This window comes from Chelmon rostratus, chromosome 3, assembly GCF_017976325.1.
Source record: "Chelmon rostratus isolate fCheRos1 chromosome 3, fCheRos1.pri, whole genome shotgun sequence".
Taxonomy (NCBI): Eukaryota; Metazoa; Chordata; class Actinopteri; order Chaetodontiformes; family Chaetodontidae; genus Chelmon; species Chelmon rostratus.
The window spans coordinates 10,251,230-10,272,542 of NC_055660.1; the positions used below are offsets into that span (position 1 = coordinate 10,251,230).

Below are 21,313 nucleotides of genomic sequence, written 5' to 3' on the forward strand. Positions count from 1 at the left end.
TATGGACTCCTCACATCGGCCAAAACTCGTTCTTCAAGGTAAATCAACTCTAATGTAATGTCTATAGTGTTATTTTGTCAGTGCACATGACTCCATCGGCATTCATACAATCACCTGAGCTGTCTGAGAGTCATCATCATCATCACAGGGGTCTCTGTTCCCAGGGTCAGGATTTTGACCCATACACAGGAGGGCTAAACCGTGTTAACAGAATATTGAACTGGGAACATAGATTGTTGGCTTATTTTACTAATGTTTCCAACTAGAAAGCAACTTGGCGTTGACTTGTTGTGGGTCTACACCGCAGGACCTCGTACCTGCTGATCCAGCCCAGACCACTTTCAAAATAAACTCAGAACAACTTCAGAGATCATTCACATTTTCTTTATTTTTTTCCTAAAGAGGGCCGTCCTCTTTAAAATGAACAAAATATTTCATCACTTTTTAAAAAGTGTTTGCAAGTCTAGACCAAACAGAAAGACGACTGATAACAAAACAATAAATACTGAAGCCTCCGAGCAGAGAGAAGATTCCTGTAACTTTCTACTATTGATATCCATGAAGATGGTTGACAACATGTCAGACAGTGTAAACCTGGTTCATAATGCTGTCAGGATGTGTGCTTCACCACCCTGAAGGAAGGAGCTGATTGATGTTTTCACCCAGTCCAGTTAATTAGTACATACCTAATGATGGTGGAACAGGGACGGGCTCTTGTATTTCTCTGGGCTTTGTGATTGAGTTACTCTTAATACCCCAAAATGGGTAATTTAAGTAAAAAAACAAAACAAAAAAAACTACTGTCTTGGATGAACCAGGAATAAAAAACTAATTCCCTTTAGGATGCCTTGATGGGAAGTGGAGGACGTCGGCCGGAGTGATGGAGGCCGAGGCGTTGGCAGGTTGTAATAGAGGGAGAAGTCCACATGAGGAGGAAGAGGGGGAGGCGATCTCTCGATCTCTCATTCTATATCATCCTCGCTCAAACTCTGTGCACTCACAATGCGCTGCAGGAAGAGCAGAAAACAGTCAGAGCTCTGCGGTTTCATTTTAATGTAAGACAACACATGAAAGGAGAGAGTGGAAGTAACCAATCAGGATGAAGATAGATAGGAAGATTCTGGACAGGTGTTTGGGCGACCTGGATGACCAGTCAGGGTGATAGTGAGGCTACCTGGCTGAGTAGTACTGACCAGTTAGAAAAAATAGATCTTGCAGCGTTTGAAGCTGATTGGGATCCAAATACAGAATCAATAACAAGGTGTTTACCTGGCTGATGCTGGGCAGTTTGGTGAGCAGCATCTGGAAGACAGGCGGTGGCAGAGTCTGCTGCAGCACCTGCAGGAGCTGCTGAGGCTGACCACACACCGCAATGGCGTTGGTCAGGTGGTCCACACCTTTCTCATAGTCTCCTGTGGAGTCAAGTACAAAGCCATGAGGACACTTAGAGACGCCGCTGAAACCAACAGCAGGACTTCAATAGAATGTTCACTGCTGGCTAGACTGATAAAATCATATGACTGAAAATGAGAGTAAATAAAAACAAGGTGTGAAGGTGATACCCTGAGCCAGCAACTCCTCCCCCAGCTGGATCTCCTCCAGGAAGAACTTCTGCACCGCTTCAGCATCCTTCAGGTCTGGGAGCTACAGGACAAACAACATTCAGCCACCAGGAAGTAGATCTGTTTTTTTGAAAGTCCTCTGCAAAATAAACATGTCTAGTGGGTGACTGCTAAAGCTATTCTTTCATTTGCATCTTTACATGCTGCATTTTTATGCCCTTTGCCATTAATCTGCAAACTGTCAGAAAAATACAGGAAGTGAAGAGGCGCTGCCTTTAAAATAAAAGCCTGAAAATATTACTGTCCATTCAAGTCAAAGATTGTTATCTGGTATACTGTATTAAAGTTATTACATGGTGAGAACAGGATTGTTAAGAGAATAGCTAGACCAAAATGTCATTGATAACCATAATACTTGGAAATCTTGGGGAGGATTGTATGGTGCCTGTTATTTCATCCAGTACAACTTTATTACATTTTTGATATCTTATTCAGAACAAATCAGTGTACTTTATGTTAAAAACTGATGTGTGTGCATAGTGTAACAGCGCAGTGTCATGAAGTTTTTAGCACCAAGATAAAGAGACTCACCTTTGCCAGGCCCGCCCTCTCTTTGGCTGCCTTCTGCTTTCTCCTCCCTGCAACAAAGACACAAAACAAACACCAGATAGAATCAGAGTCCAAACGATCACTCTTTTACTAAATGGAAACCACCCCTGATTCCCCAACAAACAGCTGTAGCACACAACTCCTTTACAAACACAAGCTTCAGTTTTCAACGTGCTGTAAACTATTCCTTTTAAGTTAAAGTTGTATGCTTTAGGGCATTCAATCGTTCGCAAATGAGTTGTATGAGTGGTGTCTCTGACTGTTAGTCTGTTCTTGTATAAGAGGCACCTACTTTGACAGTCAAAACAACAAATGGATACCTCTTCAAAAAAGCATTAACCCTTCAGAAACAGGAGTCTCTGAATAAAGTAATAGACTTCATGAGACTAGTTTTCTTTCTTCAGAAGCTGGCTGGTCCTCTGCCCACAGTGGCAAAAGACTGAACTGTCACCTTTCACTAAGTAACACTATAAGCTCCATCTGGCTGAAAGCCCAGCTGGCAGGTCAGTGATGCTGACTGTGTTGTTGGGTAACAGCTTTATGAATGAGTCTGTGTTGCTGGTGTGCTGTGACGCCCTTACGCAAGGCTAGGGTTGTGACAGCATGAGAGTTTGTAATTAGCAAATCCAACCTGAATAAACAGGATTAAAAAACATAAGCAAACTCCCTCTGAACTCCATTAAAAAAAATCTGTAAGTTTAACACAACCTCGCTAATATCTACATGGTGAATACCAGACAGATAATGGCATTGGTGCATTTTAACAATATGTAGGAGCATGATCTGATGACAGACCCACTTCATCAGAGAGCACTGTGTGTGGATGCTAGAGAAGCTAATGTGATAAATAAAAGTTTTCTGGAGCAGGAGATGAGAACAGCCTAAAAAATGCTGCAGTCCCTTTGAACTGGCGTTTCTTGGTTGGTCGACTATAAACCGAATTAACCAGAAGAACTTGTGGACTCGAGTAAGTTCTTAAGTACGCACTGCAAAGTATGTTATTTGATCATTAAATGACAGGACATTAACAGATAAGAGCACTGAACGGAGTTCGGCGTGAAAGCCTCATCTAACAAGCCAAAACAGGCTGTACCGGGACAAGCTAAGACTGCGACAGCCTAAACCGGCAGGTAGGCGGCAGGCTGAACCAAACGGAACCGAATGGAACCACACCGGACCGGATCCGAGCAGCTGGGATGATGAAGGTGAGGAAGAGGAGGAATAGGAGGTCAACACTCACGTTCTCGCAGCCTGTTCTTGAAGTTGGGGTCACTCCGTCTTTTCCTGTCGAAATAGATGCAGTAACCGACAAAGAGAGCCCCGCACACCCCCGCGGCTAGCGCGCTAGTCTTACCGCCCATCATAACTCCCGGGACCCGGTCGGTTTGGGGAGGATTTCGTGTTAATTTATCGTTTTTTTCCTCCAGCGGTCGGTTTATGTGAGGAGGTTGGCGCAGCGGCTCAAGGCAGGAAGGACCCATAAGGCCCCCGCCGTTTGACAGCTTGTAGCCGTCTGTTGGATGCCTGTCTGAAATGTGAAGGATTAAAAATACCTTCACAGTGAAAAGGAAGTGCAAATGAGCCAATGGTTGAATGCCTGAACAAGAGTCAGTGATTTGAAAGGTTTTCTAAACTGAATATTTTATCATGTTTATGATCCTTTCGGTTTTATTTTGTCTAACTGCCGCACGGGCTATTTACTGTTTTTGTGCCTGCAAGTCACGTGCCTGTTTAATTTCTTAGCAAATATTTGTATTTCACAGACCCACATACGCACACGTGTGTATTATTGACTGCCTAATTAATTTCTTATTTTTCTAATTTCTCACTATAATTGTTTATGACTTCTAGCCAGAGCCAGGGCCAGGATTTAAAAGTACTGAGTTTATTTCTCCATATAACCCCACCCCACTGACAAATGTTCTTGTTTTTTTCACATTTTATATATTACTTTACATACACTTTTTTGACATGTTTTTTGTAATCTGGGTGAACTGACTCTTTAAATATAAAATTTAAGATTTAAAATTTAAATTCCTTCTGTGTTTTTGTAGGCCCCTCCACCATGATGACATTACCCATCGCATCAAGGGTAATCAATCTCGGTAATATTTTCTGTCATATTAAAATATTATTTGTTGAGATGTTTGTCATTGTTGTTTGATGATATAGAGGTAAGTACTGTACACCATAAACCATTTATAATTAAAAATTGACAAATGATGACAAATGAAGAACCATATAGCTGACTGCTGTCTTGTAAATCTTAATTTCAAAACTCAAATGGCATTTCTTCTGTCAAAAGATTTTTTTGTGAGCATCAATCCAGTGTGTTGTCAAGCAAAAAGTCACACGCAACAATTAACTGAATTTTATGGGGGGCTCCCAGCTGGATAAGAATTGTCTCATTTGTTTATTATTTAGTTTTCTTGGCCTCCTATCTTGCAGTTCTGGCTTTAAACCACTTTGTTTGGACATTTCACTGTGTATATTTTATTCTGTTTGTATATTTTATTCTGTTGGCACATTTCACTGGTATATTTTATTGTTTAGTATATTTTTATTGCCTTAGTATATTTTCATTTTGGTATATTTTTAATTGCATTTACGAATATTTTTATTGCATGTTGGTTTATTTTATTGTAGTTATCTTAATTTTATTCTTTGTAATCTTTCTTATCTTTCTTATCTTGTTTCTAACATGGGGGTTGCAATGCAAATTTCATTGACATGTCATGCTCAATGACAATAAAGAATCTTGAATCTTGAATTTGTCACTTCAGCTTGATTTATTAGCATATCTGTTGATTGTTACATGTAGATAATCCCCTGACCTCTCACATCGTCGGTTTCTTGACAGCTCAGCTACAACAAGAGGATTCCACCATCATCTCGCCTTGATTAATGTGAGATACATTCATCTGCTTGCAATCACAGTCTTGCAAAGACTGAAAAAGCAGTTTTTGTTTCCATCTTTTCCTCCTGCTTATTGTGAGTTTGGCTCATTTGTGGTGGTTTGCAACATTTACATTTCACTCCAAAGACATAAACCTTCAGTCTTGAAACTGAAACTTAAATTATTGTGTTATATGCGATAGACAGGTAAAAAAAATAGTATACTGTCATGTACTAGAAATATAATTTAAGTATAGAAAAGTCATTACAAGTACACTTTTTGTGCTTAATTTAAAGAATGTTTGACATATACTTTTCAAAAGTATTGTTCTTAATAGTTGTCATTAAGTTTTTCTTCAATGTACTAAAAATGAATATACAAATTCTGCAATACTTAACGTGGTATTTCAAAGTAAAAAGTCTGCTTAATGCAAGTGTATTATAAATTGTACTCAAGTGTACTTAAAAAAAATCAATTACCTAAATTATTAGACATAAATTACAAATACTTTTAATAATAATAAAGTATACATATGAAAAGTATGCTAATTTTCAAGTCCTTTGTGATACACTATTAGCATGTTTAATTAAAGGGTACTTTAATTTCACTTCACTTTAAGTATATTTTAGTACATTTCCAACACATTGGTGATATAACACAATTGTACTGCAATGTGTTTTGAACGCTCATTAATCATGATTTTCGTTGGTGTACTTCAGTACGCTTATAATTTGTAAAAAGTTGTACCAGTTTAGCATTTACGCTTCAAGAATACTCAAGGACTACTTGAATACACTTAAATATACTTGGGTGACAAAAATAGTACAAAGTGTATTTAGTACATTCTTCAAAAAGTTTTATTTAACTATAGTATTTTTTCACCAGGCTAAAGTACAGCACTGTTGCAAATCCTAAACAATTTACTCAACTGTGTGTCATTTCAACCTGTTGGAAAGGGAAAAAATACAACAATGGGACAATGATAACAATGATATCACAATATTTCATTTCCAGAGACATTCCACACTGATTCCTCTGCACACCTGCACACAGGAGGAGGAACTGAACCGCTGTCATGGACAGTCTCCTCTCTAAGAGGCTCCAGGTTGTGAAGGAGCAAGAACAGGAGAAACTGAGGAGGCTGAAGCAGGAGCTGGAGAAGGTAACCCAGCCCTCTGATGAATCTGACCTACTGCATGTACGACACTTTGATCCATACACCTGTAAAACTTCTGTAATTGATTAAGTTTTTATTGTTGGACACACACTAATCTCATGACACTATCCTATTAAAACAAAGGCTCATTTCACCAAATTCACAAATACATATAAAGCCTTGAACCCTCCGCATGTATAACTTAAAAATATTTGTCAGAAGATGTTTGGTTTTAACTTGTTTGAACTGAGCCTGTAGATGAATAAGATACATTTATAAAATAGACATAATTCATGCATCTCGGTATTCATTCTTTCGGTACGACAGGAATGTGTTTGTGTTCAGTTCTGTGCTGCAGCAGCTGTTCAGCCATCTCCACAGATTCAAGGCAAAGTGTTAAATATGTTCCTGTCTGACTGACGCTGACTCACAAAGACACACAGACTGAAACAAGCATCGTGCCCCGTGGCATTATGGGTAGAGCAGGCTGACAACACCAGCAGTGACTCCTATCTGTCAGCAGGGGTAGCTGTTGATCCATCACAGCGTCCACAACACACACACACACACACACACACACACAGACTCTGAGAATACACTCAGTCCGTCACAGGCCAATACACACACACACATACATAGAGAATACACTCGGTCTATCACACACACATACACACACACACTCTCCAGCAGTGTGTGTGTGCATCCTGTCAGGCTGTGATATCTTGATATTTGGGGCCTGATTTAAACAGACAGTCAGCAGCTCGTACAGCAACATGAATGAACAACAGTCAACACTGGAATGTGTGTGTGTGTATGTGTGTGTGTAGCAACGTAGCCACACGCACACGCTTGCATGGAAGTGGAAGGCAGGACAGCCTCGTTCTCTGTCAGACTGATGCAACATGCCAGAAAACCCTGTTTCCAGCCAGTGTGAACAGATCTTATTTGATCCGGATTAACGTAGCTGTGACCCCCGCTCCACTTCAGTGTGAAAAGAAGAAAGTTTGTTCTTGAATCCCAAAACAATGTTTCTATCTGTTAACACTTTGTTCTTTCAGAAATTTCATAATATGTTGGAGTTTTAAATATTTTATGTTTTAAAATCTCATGTTGTTCCCAAAAGGGCTCAGTATGCTTCAGATGAAGTGCTTGCTGGATTTCTGAAGAGCATCTGAAACCCTGGCACCGCACCCTGAGTGTGGCCGCTCTGATGAAGCTGCAGACACTCAAAAAGTAAACATCCTGCCCAAATTCACACCTCCACACACCTGACCAATCACTGCATGCGACTGTTTCAGGAAGTTACAAAAACTGTTGTAATGCCAACGAGCATTTCCTGTGAAGCATAGTGAGGCCTTTAATCTTGGCTGCCTGCAGTTTTCACGTGAAGCACTAAAAGACTGGTCAATGAAAATTAAATTCCAAATCACATCCATTTGGAATATAACTGAACATGTATTTGTTATTTTGGAAACATGGCTATGTTGTGTGTTTTCAAGGTATCTTTCAGCCTGTTCTGGTGTGTGTGTGTGTGTGTGTGTGTGTGTGTGTGTGTGTGTGTGTGTGTGTGTGTGTGTGTTTGCTTTGGCAGCGTCCTGCTCTCCACAGATGGCAGCTCACTGTGTGAAGCCTCCACTGAGGACCATAAGCATGGCTGAAGCTGCTGAGACAAAGAGGTCCAGAGCTGCATGATCCCACAGATTGAAGCGTGGTCAACAAGAAAACTGATACTATCAGACCAGAAGTCAGCTCAATAAAGCTGTGTGTTCGTCTGCAGGCCTGCAGACTCTCTCACACTGAAGTGTGAACTCGTGGTTACCTTTAGAAATGATTGTGCATCTGCTTATTTTGTCATGTCTGCAGATTTTGTCATAAAAATACTTATTTTAGAAAAAGACTTTTGTTTTCAATGTGGCCAGCAGGTGAAACCATAAGTTGGGTTCATTGGTTAATTTAACCTTAAGTGATTAAAATAGCACCAAAATTATCAATCAGGCTCCACTGCTCCATGCTAACAGTAACCCATCGAGCACAGCTGCGTCATGCTCCTGCTGCAGTGTGGTTTTGGTCCGTCCACCATGCAGCTTCAAACCCCACCAGGAGCATTTCAGATTATGTTGACTTGCTCAGATTTTGCTGATTTGCTCATTTTTTTCCCTAGATATTTGTGCTTCTACCATGGGTAAGTAGGCTTCATGGTTAAATGGTTTTAAACTGTTGTAATTATGCGTATTGCTGATACATGACTGAGAGTCTGCACAAGAATTCACTGATTCTTTATGCTGTCTGATTTCCTACCTTCCTGATCTGCTCTGTGCAGACTGACGTGGCGTCCGTCAAAAATAAAGTAGGTCCATATTCTGGGCGGGACAGAGTGGAGAGCTGCTTCTGGGACACATCTGAAACACAGCGTGCCTCGTGGAATTGCAAGCATTGTCTAGAATGGCAGCAATCAGCAGCCACAGCTGGTGGAAGTTAAGCATACATCATAGTACCATCTAACAGCTTGGCATTATTATAGTAGCTCAGTGATAGCATTTTAGCATTCCCTATGTGCACAGATAAGCCATGCTAAAATTTTGTCTTAAACCTCCGCACCGAACAAAGGTTGCATGCTAACAGTTTAGCATCATCTACAATATGGGTCTGTGCTAGCACTTTAGCATACGCAATTATAAACACTTCTGCCTCCTGATGACATGTTTCACAAACAACGTCTTTTCAAATATACTATTGTTTTAATATACATGTTTCATCAGTTAACTGCACAAATTGTATGATGTTTCAAATTATCTTTCGTCAACGTAGGTTGCAGGGTCACAAAGATGGTTTCTATGTTTGCACTTTGCTATAATTTTCATGACATTATAACTAAAAAGGCCCCTTTGCACTGTGGGAAACGTAGGCTCCTGACAAAACAACCTCGGTCATGTGATTGGCCGGTCAGGAGGATGATCATGTCTGGGTGAGGGAGAGGTGGGATTTCCTTCCTGAGGGGCGAGTGAGCAGCCGGGCAGAACAAGAAAACATGAAATATGGGTGGGCTCGCTCACACACTGCAGAGTGTGGGACCCTCGCTTCACCATCACACACACACACACACACACACACACACACACACACCAATACATACTCCTGAGCTGTGGGAGACTCTAGAGGATTAGTGAGGAGTTGGCGCAGATTCGGTGGAGTTTCCCACACACACACACACACACACACACTTCCCTCGTCTTGAGTTTCCAGGAGGGGGTGTTGGGGGTCTTGGTCTGGGGTTGAGAGGCAGAGAAGGATCAGGCGGTCTGAGGGGGATTTATAAGAGCAGTGTTGTTAACAGGAAGTGATGGAGCTCCTCCAAACAAGCTGTTGTTTGGATTTCCAACCATGTTTGTGTGATCCTCCATCCTCTTGTGTGTGTGTGTGTGTGTGTGTGTGTGTGTGTGTGTGTGTGTGTGTGTTTAAACAGAACCATGTGGAGCTGCAGAGCTCTACATGTTATCTCATGTTCTTCTGTTGAGGTTAAAAACCAGATGAAGACTTTTTCTAAGTAAAAACCTGAAGGAGATCATAACACCTGTGTTTAATCACACACTGATATTAAATATAACAAAATACACACAATATTTAATTCATACAATATGAAAAATTAGGCTTGGTTATATTCACACACATATATTGGTCAGGTTAGAGGAAACTATATTTGAGCCACTTCTATCCACGATCTCATTCTCTTAGTCACGATCCAGAGACTCGGAGGGTCAGGGCTCACACTTGTCTGCAAACAATCAAATAGTAAAACAGTAAAACAAAACAAAGACAACAAACTTAGAGAGGATGGACTGACAGAAAAGAAACAGGAGACTGAGAAATGTAAAAAGCCATCGACATATGGATATAAAGTAAAATCAAGAAAAAATAAAACAGTTCTGCAGAAGCCGTAAAAAGATGACTGAAAAACACGCTTATGAAAATACTGACTTTTATCACACTTGCGTATAAAATATGGTGAATATGACAAACACATAAGAACAAATTATGAATCATTTCAGTCAGTCTCCACTGATCTATTTTTAGTGAGTTCATTTTTGTAATGATGGAGTTCAGCCTTCGTCCGCATCACCGACTCTGTGATGTGACGGCAAATTATTCCAGCCAGCCACAGTGTGTGTGTGTGTGTGTGTGTGTGTTTAAACCACACACTGCTGCTAAGGAATGCAGAGTTTGACCTTGTAACCTCCCACCCAGGTTTACCCCGAGAAAAGGCTTTGTCTGTGAGTGTGTGTGTGTCTGTGTGTGCGTGTGTGTACTTGCGTATCTATTCAACAGTGGACCTCAACAAACGGGACATTTTAGACTTCCCCTGTTGCTTTAAAAATTTAAATATATCTAAAATGATTTGATTTTGAAAAAAAATCTAGTGAATCTATTTTAATTCTAGCCAGGAGGGGACCTGCAGGTGTGTGTTCAGTTTCAAATTAACTGAAACTGTCTATCCAGATATACCCAAAACACACTGAAAGCCATTTGGACGACATGCGTGGTTTCGGTCTCTTTTGAAAGGTAACACTCTGAAGTTTTATCCCCAGCAGTCCGAATCACCATAAGTCACCTGAACATTTTTTTTTTTAATGTAAATAGATGCCTGCAGATGACTGTTTCTGGGACTTAAAGCATCTTCTAATTTTCAGAATTTCATTGGCTGTATTTCGAAGTCTAAGATCTTTCTGGTCAGACCTGAAGAAGCCTCTTGGACAAGAGGCAAAACATCTTCTAGAACCACAAGCATGATGACTACTATGAGACTTCATCACTGCATTGACTAAATTTTAAAATGTCCGTTTTTATTTTTGCTTTTTTCAAAATGAATTGGATTGGTCAGTGCAGAATGATGAAGAGTCCACTGTTGGTAATGTAGCAATATGTGTGTGTGTGTGTGTGTGTGTGTGTGTGTGTGTGTGTGTGTGTGAACATACAGCGATCTAGGCTGAACCCGAGTGTTGTATGACAGGATAGATTTACCCTGCAGGTTGACCTTCGACCTTTTACCAACAACTTTAAAAAAAGATTCATTCTGTGCAGTTGTTTCTCAGTTTTACCCACAATCCTCTGGGATGAAACAGACCTCTCTCTCCCGCATGGCTGAGCTGACCTTTCTGGCTAATAAGAACCTGCAAGCGTAGCGTGCTAACATCTCTGTGACCTCTGACCTCTGTGCAGCACACAGTGATTACAGGAGCCGGGAGAAGAAGAGTTGGAGGGTCAGGAAATGCTTCGTGTGTTTGTCTTTTTTCTGTCTGATAAAACCAGTAGTCTTCCCACCTGCACCATTAAATTCTCCTACTTCAGCTGTGTTGGGAGGCTGCAGCTGAGTGACTGACGGATCTGAATTTGGCTCTTGATGCCTCTGTCAACATGTCAGAGGAGGCATTTTTTTAAGAGGCAACACAGGAAAACATTTCAGAATCTAAAATCAGAAAATCCACCTTCCAACTACTCCAAAGTTCATATGACTCTGGGGAAGACTGAGAACAAGAGTATTTCTCTTGTTCAGCGGTGTTACTAGGCAGTGCTCCTCTGTTGGTTGAAACATGAACAAGCTGAGAGATTATAAAAGTTATAAAAAGAGATTATAAAAGTTTGTGTAGATGTTCATGGTCCCCAGAGGATGAATCCTAACAGCGCTGGTCCAGCAGGTTAGTTTCCACTAGTCTGACTCAATTCCTCAGTTCATTACACATTCAAAACCAATCATGTTTTCTAGTAAACATCAGTATTTAGCATGCTAACCGTCACATTTGCATGCTAACATGCTAAAATGGTGATTGTTACATGTTAAACTTAAGCATGTTAACTGTTAACATGCACATTAGTAACAGCCAAGCCCAGGAGACACCATGTTTTTAAGGTTTTGGTTACCATGCTCTGTACCCGGCAAACTGACCCCAGTGATACCCCAAAAATCTAATCAGTACATGTACTAAATGTAATTTCATATTGGAATTGTAGTGCTGGCATATTTCAGGTTTGTTAACATGCAAATTTTAGCACAGTGACATATTACAATTAAGTTTAAAGTCCAGCTTAGACCATTTAATTGAGCTGAACCTGACAAGCTGAGGCCCCCAAACCATTAACTAAATATGTTTCAGCCTTTGCTTCTGGACAAACTCTATTTTATTTTTTGCCTCCCTAGTGTTTAGGATCCGAAGATAGAAAAGATGACTTGATGAAGATGAAGCTGGAAATCACAGACGACGCAATGCTTTCACATGATGATGTGATTTGCGAGGTGTGCGGTATCATGCGTGTACAGATACACTCACGCCGCGCCCACGCTCACATTCTGTCACCGCCTGAAGCAGCCGAGGGATTCAGCTCACATGCAACACGAGATGATTCTCCCCGCTGAGGGTTTCATTTTAATAATGCAAAACAGACGCAATCGACTAATCAGACATGCACAGCGACTCGCAGGCCTTCTGCATGGACGCCGCTGCTTTTCTAGATGGGGGAGCTGGGAAGGAGGTTGGGTCAGCAGAAAGCGTGCAGACTAAGCAAGAACAAGATGATGTAGTTGTATGAGAGCATCTGTCAATCTTTCTCTAAAAATGACCCACACAAACAATGAAGATCCTGACACAATCGCACCATTCACAAACCACCAGAATTATAATTTTCCAACTTGGAAGGTAAAACTGCTGGTATGAATTTAGTATTTTTTTGAAGGTAATGTCAAAAAAGCAAGCAAACATGGCTACCTCACATCTGCTGAAGTCCATCATTCAACTAACTAAACCAGTTAAATACTGATTCGGTCACACTGCAACACTGTGCTTTTCAAAAAACATAATGTAATTATTTTTGCTGAAAAAACAATGAAAACATTTTGAAGACTTTTGTATTAAATAACGGGTCTTTGTCCTCTGATTCTGTATGTATTGTCTCCTCCGAGAGAAGACAGCAGAAGATATTTCTAATATCTAAAGAGAATAAATAAAGAGAAAATATCTCAATATCAGATAAAACTTTATTTATCCCCAGCCGGGGAATTTTGGGCATTACAGCAGCATGTGAAAGCAGCGGGAAGAAAAATAGCAACAGAGATAGAGACATTCCAAAAAAAAAAAAACAAAATACAAAATAAAAAGTAGACTATATTTATGCACATATTATACAAGCAAAATGAAATTTGACTATATAAAAGAAAAAAAAATATGTAGGAAAAAATATAAAAAATATATGTAAAAAGTATGTATTGCTCCAATAGCTATGGAAAAAGGAACAATGTAAGCTGCCTTCAGATTTAAAATGATAATAAATAGTGTTACTACTAATGCACAGAAGAATAAAATATACAAAACAGTAAATGATATGTAATATTGCACAAAATGTATGGATATGAGCGTAATTTGTCAAACAATATCAACACAGTCTTATGTTAAGTGATGCTGGAGTTCTGACAGCTAATAGAATGAAGGACCTGCGGTAGCGTTCCTTCTTACACACTGGATGCAGCAGTCTGTTACTGAAGGAGCTGCTTAGGGCCCCCACTGTGTCATGCAGGGGGTGGGAGGGGTTGTCCATGATCGATGTCAGCTTGGCTTACATCCTCCTCTCACCTACATCCTCAGTGGTGTTCAGAGGGCAGCCCAGGACAGAGCCAGCTCTCCTGACCAGTTTATTGAGTCTCTTTCTGTCCCTCTCAGAGCAGCCCCAGCAGACCACTGCATAAAAGACTGCAGATGCAACCACAGGGTCATAGAAAGTCCTCAGTAATGTCCTACATACATCTTCCCCTGATATGATGCTCACATTTAAAAACTTGAATGGACCAGATGCACCATTTGTTCAGTTTTTCCTTTTTTTCTGGTTCCAGCTGATTTTCTGCTTTATGTCTTTGTAAACTGGACATTACTCAGTTTTGGTCTGTTAGTCAGACAGAACAAGACGTAAAGATGCTTTTTACTATTTTATGACAAAAATCATTTGTTAATTAATAGTTGCAGCAGTAGTGTCGACAGACGTGTTTCTGTTAAGTCACTATCTGCTTCTTTACTCACTGGCATAAACTGGGATCTGTGGTGACGGCCCAGTGGTTTGACCCGTGTGCCATCTGTGCACTAGAAAAAAAATCTGTATGTATGACCTCAGTGCTGCTTCATATATATACCTTTATCTTCCTAATTTCTGTAATCAGGAATGCACCTTTTGCTAAAGCTTGAAAAGTGCTATATAAATCAAACTTATTTTTATTATGATTATAATATTTTTTTAACTTTGTAGTGATTTCAAAGGCAGGCTCAGGAAGCCTGGATGTTCTCTCTCTTTCTTTTTTTTAGGAAGCACAGTTAGACACATTCAGAGCTGGAAGCTGGAGCTAATTGGCTCACACAGGGTCATGGTCAGCAGCGAGCCACAACGTTAATCTTCCTCCTGCATGCAACGTTTCCAGGCAGGCTGCTGGCCAAACACCACAGCTCCGTGAACCCCCGAGTCAGTATCATCATCATCATCATCATCATCATCATCATCATCATCATCTTCATCATCTTCATCATCTTCATCATCATCATCAGGCTGGACACATTCTTACATTTTTAAGGACGGTTTAAAGTCACATTTGTGTCTTTTTTGTTTGCTGGAAACCAGCAGAGGTTAAGAGGACAGGATGTTAGCAGATTGTTCCGGGTCTGAAGTTTGGATGTCTGGATTTTGTCCGGGGCTCATTGTGTGTTTCTGACAGACAGCAACAGGTCCCACAACACAGTGACTGCATGTTTTGTGCAGTTAAAGGGCAAAAACACGTAAAAAAAACCCCCTCCACTGCACTCTTCAGATTAAAGCAGAGGTCTGAGAACACGGTGACGGGGAAACATGAGCAGGCAGATTTATGATAACGCCATTGTTGTGAGCATTGGCTTGTCGCTTTGCCTGTCTGGCTGAACTCTGGTGTGCAGAGGTGGAGGAAGTATTCAGATCCTATACTTAAGTAAAAGTACTAATGCCACACTGTAAAAAAAACACTCAAGTAGAAGTCCTGCATGGAAAATGTTACATGAAGGACCAGTTTTTAGGATTTAGTGGCATCCAGTGGTGAGGCTGCTATCAGACTCTGTGAGGAGCCGCTCAGTTCAAAAGCTGAATGAGTGTTAGAACTATGAATAGAGCCCAGAGGAGCATAAGCACCTTTACATGTTTGTTTACCAGCCGGCTGTAGAGATATTTTTGTCTTTAAAGGTCAAAGTTCTCAGCGAGGGAAGGCTCTTAGTGAGAGTGCAGAGACTCTGTGTTTCAACCTCCTTGTCCTCATCCAAATGTCGTCTTAAAACACAGCTGAAGTAGGTCAGGTAATCTCAGGTGATGGAAACACCCCTGGTACCACCTGAGTGATAAACCCTGAGGCGCAGCCTCACCTCTCTGTTTGCTTCCAGTGAAATGAGGACATTTGGCTGTGATGCGGCCGCCAGAGAAACACAGCAGGCATGAAACGAACACGCCCACATGGCTCGATCAGCACGCTGCGGCCTCTTATCTGCCCGAGCTGGAAGCGTTTCACTCAGCCGTGCAGGGAGGAAATGTGGCCAGGAAGCGCTGAAGGCTAAAACAGTGTCGCCTCCTTACAACTCTGAGTCCACTTCCTTTTCCTTCAAAGGTTTACTGTTTGGGTTTGCTGTCCCACATGACTTTTTAACACGTCACAATCAGCTTTACTTGCTTTGAATGACTTCTTTCATCTGACCGACTAAGGGAAAGCTCAGAGTATTCTTCAAATCCTCTACATGTTGTAATCTGCCTGTTGCCCGAGTCACTCACCTCTCGTGACAGCATGACACAGTGACCTCTGACCCTTTGAGATCCACCAGACGGTACCTGCAGCCTCACAAATCAGCTTTACTCCTCAGTCTGCCAAGAGCGACTCAGACCTGATCGGCTCTGCTGTCAGTCAGGAAACCAGACTGAGCTGAGATTCGACTGCTGAACTCAGTTTGGCCACTGAAGCCACAACCGGTGCATGTTGGTGCCTGATTTCAAAACGTACCTATTTTAGTCTTGTTTTAGTCCACAACAACAAAAGATATTTCTGTCTCGTATTTGTTTCAGTGTGCATTTTTAACCACACTAGCAGCCAGCAGCAGGGATGGCGATGTCGGTCAGTCGGTTGCTAGACCAGACTGAAAAATCTCAACAGCTATTAGATGAACTTTCATGAGGTTTGCTGCAGACATTCATGGTCCCCAGAGGATGAATCACACTGACGTTGGTGATCCTCTGATTTTTCCTCTAGTGCCACCATGAGGTTGTTGTTGTTTTTTACTGAATATCTCGACATCTGTTTGATGGGTTGACATGAAATTTGATTCAGAGATTCATGTTCCCCTCAGGATGAACGGTAATAATGTTGATGGCTTTCATCTAGCGCCATCATCAGGTCAACATTTGAATGAGTCCATTACTTTGGTTTATGAACAACAAACAAATAGCTCAGCTGAGCTTTGTGCTGAGAGCTAAGCAGAAAATGTCAGCGTGCAACAGCTAAAGTGGTGAGCACGATGAACATGATATCGGCTTAACATCAGCTTGTCAGCATTGTCATTGTGAGCATGTTAGCATGCTGACATTAGCATTTAGCTGAAAGACTAAACTCGAGATTCTAGACTAAACTAGACTCATGGCCTTGTTTAAATGGTGCTGGCCTGAATGCTGTTGCAGCTGATCACGGCAGATTTGTTGCTCTTTTCAGTGGCATTGCAGAATTCAGTCCATAAGTCTGTTTGTCTTACAGGTTATGTTAGCTTATCGGCAGAGACATAACATACAGTCATTGAATGCAAGACTTTGCCTGTTGGTGCCAACTACTACATAAATCCTGAAGAAGAGATATTTTTGGGCAGCAGAGCATGCTGGTATGATCAGGAGGCTACACTGTAATTCAGATGCAGGTCATTAAATAAAACTTTGCATTAACATTAAGTCTGATAAGTTAATTTGTCCATCTTTCACATTCTTGTATAGTTTATTTTAAAAACTTTCCCTTCTTTGTCTTGACACGAGCTGAAGGAGATCAGACGTCCTACCTGATAAGGTCACGCGACCATGTGAGGTGATACCTTGTGAACGGAAGAGTGTCGGCCTTTCTTTTCTTCATGTTGATGCAGGTTTTTGTATGTTGTCGAAGGGAGCAGACGCCAGCCTCCAGAGGATGAGGAGTCCGGGACGCGAGCCAGCAGCAATGGCTAGCAGAGAAGCAGCCATTTGTTTCTCATTTTGGCCTCGCGGAGAAGCTTCAATGACCGCGACTCTCTTTTCTCCGGTTACACAGCTCCGTCCTGTTTTTTGTTACGCGCCAGAAAGATGAATGCTTTGAGCTCTCACACACAAAAAACTCAAAACCCAGGAGTTAACCGTTCCTTAAGAGGGGGGAGAGGCATGGGGAGGGGGTGCTGAGATTTGGATGATTTGGGAGGTCTGTCAGTTTGACTGAAAGCTTACGGTTTACGGCTGAAACCCTTCCAGCCCATCTCAGATCTGCCAAGTGTAATTCTTGGACTCGGTTCGGTCTGCAGAGATTTATTAAAGAAAAAAGGGAAAAAAGAAGAATCTGATTTCTGCATCGACTGTTAGCTCTGTTTGCTGGCAGGAAGGACGTGGGATTTTTCCTTCATCACTGGGACGTTCTCCAGCACTGGCGAAGGCTAAAACTCATCTAAATGTGAATGTGTGCTGATCCCAGGGCAGGCTAATGAGGACAACACTTCAGAGCTGCTAGACTGCAGGTTAGTCAGGACTACAGTACTCAGTTTCACTTTCACTGGGGACGTTTTATCATGCAGGCGTGAAATGAACCATCAATCTAAAGCCTGACCTTCCTACAGGCAGAGAAATAAGATGTCAGAGAAAAAATATCCTGCTGTGCTGGGAGATGGTATGAGAGAGTGTGAGTAAGAGCTGTAGAGAGACGGGTCAGGCTGAATCTAAGAATATCAGAGTGATATTTGGAACATGCATAAACTGTACTTCATGATCAAACTCATCGTTTTGGGAAATTTTTGCCTTTTAACTTGATTTATGGTCATGCATCAAAGTGTTACGCTGCATTTACGGAGCTAGAAGAAGCTTGGAAGAACTGTGGTTCAGGCGGCGTCTGCTGTCTCCTCATCAGTTTCTCATGACATTGTTGAGCGTGAAGACATACAGTATGAGGCAAATAATACAAGCTCAGTGCGATCTGATGACATTAGTCCTCGGTCTGTTTCTGCAGTAAAGTCATGGAGACATCAGGAGACGCTTTCGACTCATTTTCATTTATTTTCTCTGTGGCCACAAAACATTTTATCCAAGCCGTCAGAATCTCCTGCAGGTTAAACTGGACACTTTAAAAGGCTGATTAATTCTAACAGACTCTCAATAAATGGACATAAACAGACATGGTCGTCCAACTTCTCTCAGCAGCTAAAGAGCCAGGTGATGGAGACCAAAACAGAGCTAAAAGTAGACATTCATCAGACACAAACATGCTGCTCTGTGTCTGGATGTGGAAGTAGACACATTTCTTCTGATGTCATCCCAAGTGACCAAACACAGATTAACACAGCTTTAAAAAATCCTTCTTGCTGATGATGACTGTTGGTACAGTATCATCACACCTGAATGTTAGTGATTTGGGTCAGAAGAGTCACTGTTACCTGTTTAACCATCTTGTCTTCAGAGGGTCTTTGATGAAGCTGAAGATGAGATGATGATGACTGATGAAGTGCTCAGGCGGTGGTGGTCTGATGGTCTGGCGGCCTCATGCTGAGCTTCAGTCAGAATAAATGTGGACTGATGAAAAGTCGCTCTTCCCACTGATGTGAGTCCCAGCGCCACCTCCCCGTCCTGCAGGAGACTGAAACCTCCTCAAGCAAAACTTCACTGACTCACTTTCACCTACGACACTTATTTGACCAGCAGTATCACCAGTGGTAGAATGCAAGTACAAGTAAAGTATCTGAGTACTGAGTATTACAGACTGGTTTACTGTCATAACAAACTCCTACCGCAGACTGACAGTTTTATATTTTAAAAGGATTATTAAATGACTATTAAAAGAATAATTTTACAATTTGTGGAATATACACTGCCAAGAGTCAGATGAGAAGACTGGTACCGCTCTCGCTTTAGCCTGTTAAATACGAAGCTACCATCAGCAGTCGATTAGCTTAGCTTAGCATAAAGACTGGAAACAGGCGGAAACAGGCACCTCTCACCCTGTGTGTCACGTCAGTGTGACGACAGTGTTCACGTGACACTGAAGCAGTTATGTGTTGTCCCCAATCTTCAAACATGGATGTGTTATGATTTCAAAGCATTGAGCAGCAAAGGAGCAGCCAAAGTTTTCCTTTGATATGTCTGAGTGTTCCTGATCTGTTTTTCCATCAACACTGATGCATATGAGTTAAACCTGCAGAGAGTCAGCGGGATTAGAAACCGGAACAGAGTGTGCTTCTCCATGGCTCCGTCCATTCCAAAGAGAGAGAGACACAGAGCAAGACAAGAGAGAGAGAGAGACAGAGAGGGAGCAAGAGACAGAGCAAGAGAAGAGAGAGAGAGACAGAGTGACTGAGAGAAGAGACAGAGAGAGAGAGAGAGAGAGAGACAGAGAGACAGAGGAGAGCGAGACAGAGGAAGAGAAAAGAGAGAGAAGAGAGGGAGAAAGAGAGACAGAGGGAGAGAGAGACAGAGTGAGAGAGAGAGCGAGAGCGAGAGAGAGAGGTAAGCCTGAACAGAGCATCAGTCACGAATCAAACCTGGACAAATTAACCCGAGGTTGAAGTTAGGTTACAAAATGTAGACATATTTATTAAGTGCCTTTTTATTGGTCATCAACCGCATGTTTACACATGTTCGATAGAAAAAAACAGACCTGAAGTGTAAATAAACGGTTCAGGTCACTGTTACGCTGTGAGACACAGCTGAGACGTGAGCCTGCACCGAGCAGCTGCAGACAGCTGCAGAGATTAAAATGAGAGGGAGTCTCTGTTGTGTGAGTGAAAAACGCTCTGATAAAAGCTTGTGGTCTAGACACACAGTTCAGCTCAATTATTGACAAAAAAAAATCCAGAGACACTGCAATTAAAGCTCAGTGCCTTGAAACTCAGAAATGGTACGAGCACCCTGTCTTGAGCTGGATTTGAACTGATGACCTGGAACATGGCAGTAAAAGAGATAAACCACAGCAAACCTCTGCCTGTACTGATAAATATTTCTCTCTTTTTGTCTCAATTGTCCTTTTCATGTCTTCAGTTTCAACCAACTGGTTACAGTTTAAGAATGAGTGCAGTTCTGTGTGTGTGTGTGTGTGTGTGTTAAGAGCTCAGCTTTCGAAGAACACTTCAGTCCACATCCTCTGCTCATTATAAAACACTGAAAACACTTATTCATCGGGGTTGAACTGAATGGTAGAAGAACTGCCAACTGCGCCGCACATCTGACTTCAATCCGCAGCGTCCCGGCGTCTTATCGAAGAAGCCAGCGCTGGGTTCAAAGTGGTGTCTTCCAACGAAAAAAACCACCATCCGCTGCTCTCCCAGAGCAACACGAGGTTTAAATGTAAACCACAGGCCTCTCTGCTGGAGGAGGACAGAGTCATGTGTCCTCCCTCCCTCCCTCCTTGTCCTCGGCTATTTTTAACCAGCGCTCTCTGATCCATTATGTATTCTCCAGGTGCAGCGCCCCCTTTTATTCTCATCTACCCACCAACAGAGAGACACAGAATGAAATTATGGCTCTTCACTGGCAGTGATTGCATTAAAGGCTCCCCTGGTCAACTCTGGAGGACACTGCAGAGAGGAGGAGGAGGAGGAGGAGGAGGAGGAGGAGGAAGTGAATGAGGGATATCAGCATGAGCAAAGAGACAGGAAAAAGGGACATGAGAGTAAAACAAGAGAGAAAAAGCTTGACGAGAAAAGAAGTGGTTCATACAACGTGTTGTCGTGTCGGAAATCAAACCCGTTTCAAGATGTTTCACTCAGGGAGGGGGAGGAGACGTGGCACTGCTTTAATATGGAGGCACACACATTTTCACACAGTCTCTCCTGGAAGTGACAGAAACCATAA

The 21,313-nt window shown here is 41.8% G+C and overlaps 1 protein-coding gene across 1 annotated transcript; it reads right to left on the minus strand.

Moving 5' to 3' along the window:
- Positions 1–370: 370 nt before the first annotated feature.
- On the minus strand, positions 371–3,648 carry tomm20b (translocase of outer mitochondrial membrane 20b). The gene is made up of 5 exons (XM_041933694.1): positions 3,412–3,648; positions 2,154–2,200; positions 1,563–1,644; positions 1,270–1,412; positions 371–1,007 (listed from the first exon to the last, which is right to left on the minus strand). The coding sequence occupies exons 1-5, from the start codon at positions 3,533–3,535 to the stop codon at positions 963–965; spliced, it is 441 nt and encodes a 146-aa protein (XP_041789628.1). The 5' UTR covers positions 3,536–3,648; the 3' UTR covers positions 371–962.
- Between the last annotated feature and the right edge of the window lie 17,665 nt (positions 3,649–21,313).

Coding starts and splice junctions, on each gene's coding strand:
- tomm20b (XM_041933694.1), bottom strand. CDS start 3,535: ATGATGGGCGGTAAGACTAGCGCGCTAGCCGCGGGGGTGTGCGGGGCT. Junction 1,645..2,153: donor AGAGGGCGGGCCTGGCAAAG/GTGAGTCTCTTT, acceptor TTTGTCCTGTAG/CTCCCAGACCTGAAGGATGC. Junction 1,008..1,269: donor AACTGCCCAGCATCAGCCAG/GTAAACACCTTG, acceptor CTCTTCCTGCAG/CGCATTGTGAGTGCACAGAG.